Raw genomic sequence first — 10,705 nt, forward strand, 5'->3', positions numbered from 1 at the left:
TTGACATAATGTCTACAAAACGCGCCAAACTGTCATGCGAGGGGCCATGTTACGTCACAGGTTGCAAAACAAAGCGCTGTTTGGTTGAGTAGTTAATAAGTTTTTACAAATTATCTATTAAAATGGATCACAAGTTTTATAAATATTGTATAGTACCTCAGTGTGAAAGTTCATCAATCAAAACACCAAAAAAACTATTTGTACATGTGCCTCGAAAGGAACAGATACGTAAAAAGTGGCTACAACTAGCGAGACGGGACGAAATTGTAGCTTCGGATTCCAAAATGTATTTTTGTGAGGATCATTTCGATGTAAGTTTTAACTTTCTTGCTGTTAATATCGTTCTTTAAATATATTAATGTAATAACTAACAAATTTTACTGTTCCCGATATTGAGACTAATTTTTATTAGGAGCCCTTATAGTAAAATTCCTCTAACAAACTAAAAATTTTTTACTTCTAAGCAATATTTTGCTACAGTTACCAAACGACATGGAGAATTATATGGAATATCATGTCATGGAAATTATATCACAAGTTCGGATGAAACCAGACATTTTGCCTAGTAAATTTGACTGTCAACCAGAGAGACAAAACCGAAAGGGAAGCTCAAAACGACCAAATGATTTAAAAAAACAAAGGTTGATAATAGAAGAGTGCTCAAAACAATCATTTGAGATTAGCATTGCCAGTACCAGTACAGTACACGAAAAAACTTCTATTACTAGTCCAGGTACATTCTTACACATTTAATGTTACAATAACAGTGAAAATAATAATTGCTGGCTTTTGCCAATATTGTATTTTTTTATTATATATATATATATATATATATATATATATATATACCAATTAAGTCAAATAAATCAAATAAATCTCATAAAACATTAAAAAAAAAGCAAGATATTAATTTGTCTATTTAAAATTCATATATTTAAATGTAACAATCAAATAAATAAATTATTGTTTTATTAGATTTGGCTTAATGTTAGAACTATTGTAAGGAGTTTCTTTTTAATTATTTATTATCTGTATATTTTAAATTGTGATTCTATCTTACCGACGCCGATCGAAGTTTACTTTGACAGTGACATTTTTAATAATGTTTTCAATTTGAGACTGAAAGCTCTCAAATTTTTAGAAACGTACTAAAGAAGACTTTAAATTCCGCTAAAGAATTTATTGAAAACATGCAAGAAGGTAAAGTAGTCGTCAGCTTCTTACAATTGTTTTAATAAAAATATTTTTGCTTAGCTAAATATGTTAAGGCTACCTAGTAACTTCGTTATTAAAATGTATTTAGCAATAAAGAGTTAAATATGTCAGCGCTTAAGTATGGCATATTGAATGAAGAATATTATTAGATTTAGAGGTGACCGGTGTATCTCGGAGCGGCAGAGTGAGGAAGAAGAGCTCGAAGCTGATGGATTTCGAGTCTCCAGACGACATCGAAACCAGATTCCGAAGACAGACACCAGTCAAGACATATTCTGGAGTCAAACAGGACGAAACAGTTGAACTTCAAGAAGCTCCGCATCGGCAAGAAGAGGGGACCGCGTCTGGTAGTGAATCGGATTTCTATGAAAATAATCCCGACAATGGCGACAGGTAGGCTTCAGACAATCTCGCAAGTATTAATGTAATGAAAACTTTATTTAGGATCATAGGATGCTTTCACGTCCCTCTTTTATGTTATTTTTGCTATTATTACAATATCAAAAATACATTTTGTGCAGAGAACTTTGATCTTAAATAGAAGAAACTTATTTATAAACTGTTTAAGACACGCGTTATAATTAAAAATATTCTCAGTTCAAACAAAGTGATCAAAATATATTATTTAGTCGAGTTTAGAAAGCCCTTGGATAATGTAGTTTAAAATAATTAAAAATGTGTCGTATATTCAAATGTCTTAGTTAAATTTAAATGAATAGTCACAAAAGTCTTAAATATCATTACGTATCTGTTAACGTAATGCTATCTTAATAACTATTAAAATTTTATCATCTTGAAATAATACCTGGAAATATTCCAGCATGGAATCCGATAGTTCTGCATCCGATGAAGGCTCAGCTCGAACACCCGCTAATTCACTGTACATGATGGAGAAGAGTAAGAAAAAATTGATAGTCAAAGATGGTAGGGTCGTCGGCAGGGCCAAAGCACAACGGAAGGATAAAGGTATATAAAATTATTATTAGAGATTTTTTTTAAGGCCAACACGTCTAAGAAATGTAATGGTTATATTGTAAACATTTTTGATGATAGCCATATATAAAGCAGGTATATAGATAGCAAATGTTTGGCAGATCTTTGATGTGTCATATATATACACCCTGTACAATATTCCGATGAGTTCATCTTGTACCGAGCTGGTTTATTTAATATAAACTTAAAAGGATCTTTGAATGCTGTGGGAAGATACGAGAATTATTCTTACCAAGGCAATGTCAGTGATTGTCCGAAATGCCTGTTAATGGTATTAAATGAAAAATTCTATATTATTTTTCTAATAATATCATAATAGATGGGACTAAAACTTGCTACATATATATATATATATATATATATATATATATAGTAATTGGTTATTTTTAGGTAAAACCCGTATAACAGCTTACATGATGTGGGCGAAGGAGGCTCGGAATGATTTGTTAAAGAAACACCCGGACATGGACTTCTCAGCGATATCAAAACGGTTGGGGGAGCTGTGGGCTAATGTTAGTATGGTGGAAATATGTTTTACACTAGTTTTTATCAGCGACTTCGTCCGCGTCGTCATATATATACTAAGCACTTAATATATAATACACGTGAACCAGCCGCCAGCGACATGTACAGTGTGTGACGTGACTTCACACACGACACGACTGGTGTGATGTGATGCTCGTGTGCGAGGGAACTGCACGGAGTGGAGGGATACACTATAAACTATATGTTACTCTGATGTCTGAACTACACTATTGGAATGTTTCATCAAAATCAGTCCGCTAGTTTTTTCACGAAAGCGCCACAGACATTCATACGTGCAAATTCTTAATTAATCCTATTAATAGTTTATACCTTCACTTAAGTATTTGCAATTTAAGAATAGAAAACGTCTAAACTATCCGTTTTTAATTTACTATTGAAACTTACGGGATGTAGAAAATCCTTTTTGTATGTTTTATTATGTTTGTAACTAATTAAATTGAAACTGTCTTCTTATCACGAGTCTCCATCATTGTCCAGTGAGACGCTGCACTCGTAGTAAGTGTGAAGTCAACGCGTGTTTTTGGTAACAGGTTAATTACAACGAACGCTACTTGTGGAAACGCAAAGCCAAACGTTTCGCGATGCAAAAGGACCAGAGCCAGGGCACTACCAGCAAGATCATCTCCAATCCAAGTAAGGCTGTGTTAAATATAAATGTAACCGCTGTCTGGCGAGGTTAATTTGTACTGCCGACGTTTCTCTCTGACCCGGATGTTGAAGTCCGGACGAACAAAGTAGCGGTGGAAAACTAGTATGTTATAAAATAATGAAAATTCGTTTAGTATAAAAATGCTTTTACAAACACACACACACACACGCACGCACACACACACACGCGTACTCACACACACACACCACGTGCGCGACTGCTCACACACACGCACGTCCTCATACACACACACACGCACGTGCTCACACACACACACACACACGTGCGCGCGCTTGCTCACATATTGATTATCGTCATTTCATTATTTATCAGTTTTTTTCTCAGCAATTCAATAATTAATTACTGTCCCCAGGTATAAAGACGACGCCGTGTTCGAGCCGACCGGTCACCAAGACGCCCAAACCTGTCACACCTCCGCAACAAGCGCTAGTGGTGAGATAGAAAGAACAATTGTGCTGTCCTACATGCCAATGTTAGAGATATATATGTAAAGGACTCCAACAAAATTAAAAAAAAATATATAGTTATCTTATAAACCGACCTCTAAATAACATATCAAATTTTAATCCGAAGTTGCCTTGACGGTTTTAAATAATTCATATCTTAAACCAAAACACCTTTAATAGGTTAAATTCAATTTACGAACACACAAGTCGCGTCGACAAACACTTTCCCGCGTAAAAGTGAACAAATCAAACGTCATTTCTTTAACGTCACTTCGGCTGCGTTCGGGAATTTAAAGGTTCGGTTCAAATTAAATGTGTGTTTTCTAAATATATACGAAATTTCACCAAAAAATGTTAGAAAGAAAGCAATGAATTGTCCTTTAATGAAGATTCTAAAAAATATATATAAATATATATAATGAATAAATATATATATATATGTCTGTTTGTACGTACGCCCAGCCGGTGTCGGCGGGCTCCTCGTACCGCGCCCCCAGTTGCAGCGCAGCGGAAGTGGCCGCCCACCTTAGACTGCTGGGAGAGAGTCTGGCCATCATCGGAGAGAGGCTCAAGGAACACGAGGTCCGACACTAACATAAACACAAACACACACATCGCCGGGTAACAACGCTGTACAGATAATATCATACAACTAGTGACTCCAGGGAACTAACTCGTGGTTGGATGAACCAGAAGATTCCTACGAAGAATGTGATGGTATTAATATACTGGCATCAGAGAACTTAGTCTTAAGTATAGGATATATGACTCAATAAGTTAATACAAAACGTATTATACACTAACATCTACACATTTTTTTTACACATTGTTACACATACCTTTTTTTCTCACTCACACCTGCATAAATCGTAAGGTATCTCGCTCGCACGCACTCCATTAAGAACAATTGGAGTGGAACTTAACCAGTAACCCTTATATATATATGTACGTACCTGTCGTTCCAGGGTCAGATAGCCGTGTCCGGGTCGGTGTCAGTACTCCTGGACACGTTGCTGTGTTCGTTGGCGCCCCTGGTGTGCGTGACGCGGGCCATCCCAGCGATCGCTCCCCCCCAGGCGCTGCTGAGAGACACTCTGCATAATATTGCATACATCATGCCCGGCCTCTAGATTCTAGGGCAGTAGTTCCCAAACTTGTATTGTCTACTCCACTTTGAGAATAAATTACTTTTATGCGCCATCATTTTTTCACCTACTGAATAACCACTATAACTTATTCTAGCTGAATTAAATTACAAATCACCCCACTAGGGGGCGTTATCGCCAACTTTGGACAAGGCTGTAGAGAGTTCTTATGACCTCTACATGACCTCTTAAGCTGAGCTCTGCATTTGTGTAAGTATACAGACAGTGTAAGTGCAGGTCACCTCGTGCATCTCGTGCTTTTCTGGTCTGCACCGGTTCATCCTGCTCCTCCTCACTACACCTTCAGTCCTGCTAGCGGCGTCACGTGTAATATTTAAACATTTAGTTTTTGTTTTCTATTTCTCAGTGAAATGGTTTCCGAGGCAAATAAGTAATGCATACTTAAACTGTAAATGGCCAAGTAAAAGAAAATTTGTGTTATATAAATAGTTACGACAAAAACATGTCCAGTGTTCCTACATCAGCTCAGTTTTTTGGCTATGGCTGCGTTCGCACTGGGATCGTATAATATTTTGCAAATCAACGTTATTATTTGTGTGGAGGAAACACGAAGGAGTTTGTAGAATGATCAGCTGGTAGCGACATCTACGGTAATTCCGCTGTCATCAAAATAGTTTTATTGGAATGTAAAGGTGTTATGCAGGACGGAAGCAAATTTAAATCTCCGAAAAGGTCGAGGTGCAAAAAAAATATTTTTTCTCTGTGACGTTTTTGATAAAGCGGTCTTGCATAGAACTATTCACATTACTGACAGAGGTGCCGATAATGAAGCGAAAACATGAAAAGTCTAGGACAGAAAATAACTATAAGGTTGAATTTGGTCATTGTCTAAAGAAGTCTCTTTTAGGAATCACATGGAAAAGGACGGAAGATAATAAAAATATTGTAATAAAAAAAAATTTGACGAAATATTTTATCTACGTATGCATTTTTTTTATTAAAACTACCGAATATCGTGTCCCAGGCCGGTCTATCGTTTATATCGACGAAGTATAACACGACTCTCGCTTGTACGAAATTTTATTCAGATATTAGTACTTCTGGTTTGAGAAACCAATATCCAGAGGAAATCCCTTAATAATAGTTCCATATCAAACAAACTTCTGATGTTTAGAGCCAACCAAGAAAGTGCTGATCACAGTTATATCAATACAAAATAAATCAACAGGAAATGGTTACAAATGCAATTGGTGCCCAGTTTAAAGCCCGCTAGCGTATTGTTGGTAGACAACGCATCTCATCCCGCTCCTAACTCAAATAGTCGTAGATGGGATGCGATTAACTGGCTCAATCGTAATATCGATGCTAAAACCGCAAATCAGTCATCTAATACTACAAAATAAACTAAGATTTATTGAATATAAATACGTCATTTTTCTTTGAAAACATTGCCGCAACGTCCTTAGACTTCCAACCTACGTACTTCGAGCCAATCAAAAATATATGGGCAATGATGAAGGGATATTCGGGGAAAAATTATTTCAATGAGTATACAATAATGACAGCTTGATACTATCCCTGTACAGGGATGGAAAGATGTATGTGACCACGCGACGAAAGACAAGTTTCAAGGTCACGTAGATCATTAACAAACGAGACAGGACAGCAGTGGAGACGAGCGTAATGAAAATGTTGAAAACTCAATGTCAAGTGAAAAAAAAATAAATTGTAATAATTTTAACATAATAATTACTAGTTGTACATATTTTATTTTTTTTTTCTGGAACAGCTCTCCCACTTATGTTGTGTGTCTAATTAAATCATCATCATCAGCCTATAGGAGGCCACTGCTGAGCAAAGGCCTCTTCTCACATGGAGAAGGTTAGAGCATTAATCACCACGCTTGCTCAAGACGTTTCCTCACGATGTTTTCCTTCACCGTCCGTCAGTGGTGTCTAAATACTCTTAGAAAGTACATATGACTCGGAAAAGATCACATTGGTACTTGCCAGGTTTCGAACCCGCACCCTCATGCCCGAGAGGCGGACCTGTAACTTCCAGGCCACCACGACTTATAAGGACCTAACATCGCCATAATCTGTTGATGGGTATAACTAACACATGGGAGGAATTAATCTCCTCGATTCTTTGTTAGGTCTATCTAAGATCAAAAAAGGTCTGGTTAGGGTTATAAAAAATATTTTGTTCATTTGGTTCCTAATCCATAACCTACATAAAGGATTCGTCATCATAAAAAAAATTGATGTGACGTGGTACAAAAAAACCTTAACCACAAGATGCCTCACCAATGTCCTTAGAACAAATTTATATCGTTTAAATGAAACTGTCATTTTTCGGATTACTACGCGTATTTTATTATTTTAAAAACTACATACGTACATACGTTTCGGTTACTTCGAAGGAACCATGATCACGGATAGACGAAATACATACCTAGCGTTTGCAGTTTCTGTGCTACGATTTACGAAAAGGTTTTAACGCTCTGCAGCGTGACGATGGACGACTGAACTTAGGTAAGCATGCTGAAGAAGACCTGGCCCAGGAGTAGCTGATTAGTGTTCTGTTGAACAAAATAACATTGACAACTCCAATTGTCTTAATAGCACATAAACTCCACTTTATCAGACATAACGTCCTATTACTCAAAAGAGAAGGGAAATTAGCGTGTTTTTAAAGTACACTTCAGCTATACGAATCTGCCAGTCGATTACACTACACGGCCATAATGTTTATAATATTACACTTCAATTAGTTTTAAGTAACTATTTCGATTTTGAAACATGACTAACAGAATGTAATTACTATTTAAGAGCTGGGACAAAACAATTAGGCCTCGTTCGCACTGAGTTTTTTTTTAGTGTGTTGAAATCATTCAAATAGAACAAACATTCCCAAATATATGACCGACCTCGACTTAGTATGCAGACGTTGCCAGACTAATTACCACCACCACCTATTTAAAGACTTGGGCCTGTCCACAACTAACATCAATTCATTCTTGGAACGTACTTCGAAGGCAGCCCTAGTAGGTTCGTTCTGTTTCAAATTTGGTTACGCAGAGAGAGGAGCTTGGATAGTGGAGGTGAGCGTTAAACGCGCGAGATAGGGGCCTAAAACCGACACCTGGGTCGCAAGTAGCAGGCACTGTTGAAGCTCCTCTCCCTGCAACGATGGACCCGACACCCGCACGGTGACTCCATGGAATGATGAGAAGTTTTCGTCGATAAAAAATAATAATATAAAGAATAATACAAAGAAGGATGAAGGAGGAATTATAAAAAAAAAGCGTAAGTAAATAATGTTTTTAAATTTTGGCACTTCAAATACATCAAATTGGTGGGTTTGTAAAATTGAGTCACCATTTTGCCTTTTCATATATTGGTATTTCCGTTTGTGAAACTGTGACAATGTGGAGATAATAACGTAATAGCTAGTATTGGACCCGTGCGGTTAGCTTTTACGCCTATCCTATCATTATACCTACTAATAAAGTATCATCAATTTTAGTACATCTTTTGTTATTAAAATATTATTTACATGCTTTTATCACAAATATAGTGCATTCAGCTTGAATATAAGTATAGTTCTGGGGAAATTCTTACTTGTTTGAGGCAATACCAAAAAATGCATTCAGTTAACAAACACGTTGTTGCGCGGTCAAGCTGCGGGTGAAATATGGTGATAAGATGTCGTCAGATAGGTAATAAGGTGACCAGTTACTGCTAATGGACACAAAGAGCGCGGAAGTAGGAAATATCCATTCAGAAGGGCAGGTACGCAGCGTGTTCGGTTCTGCTTAATGGATTTGCCCCCACCAATTTATGGACGTTGAATGAGATCACATTGTAAGCTATAGATTCAACTTACTTTGACATGAACAAACAACCAGGTTATGGTCATCATGAATGTCAGCAGTGTTCACAATCCTTATACATCAATCCAGTCCATCATCAAAATTTATTCAGATTTTAGGCAATATCCAACACTGCCCCGCTTTTTCATCGGTACGAAGTTCAAGGTAAGCCTTTTTGAACGCAAATATTGACGATATACATGGACAGATGGAAAATTATAAAAGGCTTCAAATCAGTATAAGTTATAAGACGGTTCTTAAAATAAATGAGTCTTTCAATAATCCAAAACTTCTTCGTCATTTTCACTCACCTCAGTGTGACACGGGCTTATTTCTAGATGCTAAACGGGATAGTACCTACATAGTTAATTACAATCATAAACCTACAGTTATCATAAACCGTTGAATGCGTGGACCGAGTTAATTTAATCGCGTCAGTCAATCCCCGTACACACAGACCGCCTGGGATCACGTCTTCATATAAATTTGATTAAAAGATTGGACTTCAATAAAGGAAAGGAAAAATTTTACGTGTGTATATGTTCATTACGAATTGTTATTTGGGCGTGTTCAACAAAATGCTGAATGGGCTGATACTGAAATAGTGTGTTCACCACCTTACCTTCGACTTCATTACCTTCTTCCAACTAGTGGAATAACAGTCAGGTACTGTCAAGTCGAAATTGAAAAATTATACTATTATTCGTAGTCTATTTTTCTCAATCTAACATTTGCAACGAAATGAGATCTTAAAGAAAATAATAATATTATTGTTTCTCGAAGGTTTGTAGTATGTTACGTATTAAAAAATAAATGAACATCGCCGGGGCAACATCCTTGTATGTATAAGATATCATATAACGAGTGACACCGCTGACTCCGCGGAACGAGCACCAAGCCGTGTGAGCCAGAAGATTCCTGACACCACACAAGCTATGGATGGGATTGCTGTCCTACATCGGGGCAGTCATGTAGTCTTAGGTAGAGGTTATAAGTTTTAATATGTCATTCTTATTATATATAATATACATATAAGACGTAAATAGGTTTCGTAGTTTTCCTAGAACCTCCGGTTGCCACCCTATATAATGAATATTACAATTATTTCAGGGACCCTTATGATTCGGTATATGTTCGTATTATAAAAAGCTTAGCCATGTTTTTTAAGTTATGTAGGAGACAAATACATTGCCATGAATTAGCTACGTCTTGAAGAAAATTGTGTGCTTTTCGTGAGTTATATTTAAATATGATATAGAATATCCTTAAAGTGCCTTATATCGTAAATATTGTTCGAGAATAAGTGGGTTTTGTTAGTAAAACCAAAGTACCACAACTCAATGTTCGTATCTCCATGTAATCACAACCTGGTATCATTTGTGTCTTGTAAAAAGGTATAAAAATAAAAAAAATATACTTAATTTTCATTTAACAATTATACTGGCAAGCATGACGTAGTTAATTTAGTAAACACTGGTATCCAGAGCTGTAAAAACAATACCAAAAAAAATAATCGTAAACATTAGTCAAAACTGTCTGACATCGTTTTGACACACAGCTGGTATTACAGTGCTGGGCCGATACTAAAGAAATACCTAAAAACATCACGAGGAATCTGGCTTTCATATGAAAAAACCTCATCAAAAGCGATCCATCCGGTTAAAAGCTACGATGTTATAGACAGACAGACATCGACGTTAAACTCATCACAATCATCTGTTTGGTGGCTATAATAAGTTTAACTATCACAACAATATCAATCAGTTTTTCCCTGAAAGTAACTAGCATAAAATTTAATTACAGCGCCATCTAGCGACTCCCATTCGCATTAACTCTAAACAAGAGCTAAAGATAT

At 36.5% G+C, this 10,705-nt stretch overlaps 1 protein-coding gene across 2 annotated transcripts; it reads left to right on the top strand.

The window, feature by feature from the left end:
• Positions 1-1,052: 1,052 nt before the first annotated feature.
• LOC116776506 (HMG domain-containing protein 4) lies at positions 1,053-5,068 on the top strand. 2 transcript variants are annotated; one of them, XM_061525644.1, is made up of 8 exons: positions 1,053-1,200; positions 1,365-1,608; positions 2,036-2,181; positions 2,599-2,720; positions 3,285-3,387; positions 3,777-3,856; positions 4,333-4,452; positions 4,836-5,068. In XM_061525644.1, exons 1-8 carry the CDS (start codon positions 1,191-1,193, stop codon positions 4,998-5,000), a joined length of 990 nt encoding a protein of 329 aa, XP_061381628.1. In that variant the 5' UTR covers positions 1,053-1,190; the 3' UTR covers positions 5,001-5,068. The 2 variants fall into 2 exon arrangements, with proteins under 2 accessions (XP_061381628.1, XP_061381629.1); XM_061525645.1 differs by having other exon boundaries at positions 1,068-1,200; positions 1,371-1,608.
• Positions 5,069-10,705: the final 5,637 nt, after the last annotated feature.

Source organism: Danaus plexippus, chromosome 30 (assembly GCF_018135715.1).
Source record: "Danaus plexippus chromosome 30, MEX_DaPlex, whole genome shotgun sequence".
Classification (NCBI taxonomy): domain Eukaryota; kingdom Metazoa; phylum Arthropoda; class Insecta; order Lepidoptera; family Nymphalidae; genus Danaus; species Danaus plexippus.

Coding starts and splice junctions, on each gene's coding strand:
- LOC116776506 (XM_061525644.1), top strand. Junction 2,721..3,284: donor TGGGGGAGCTGTGGGCTAAT/GTTAGTATGGTG, acceptor TTTTGGTAACAG/GTTAATTACAACGAACGCTA. Junction 3,388..3,776: donor CAAGATCATCTCCAATCCAA/GTAAGGCTGTGT, acceptor TACTGTCCCCAG/GTATAAAGACGACGCCGTGT.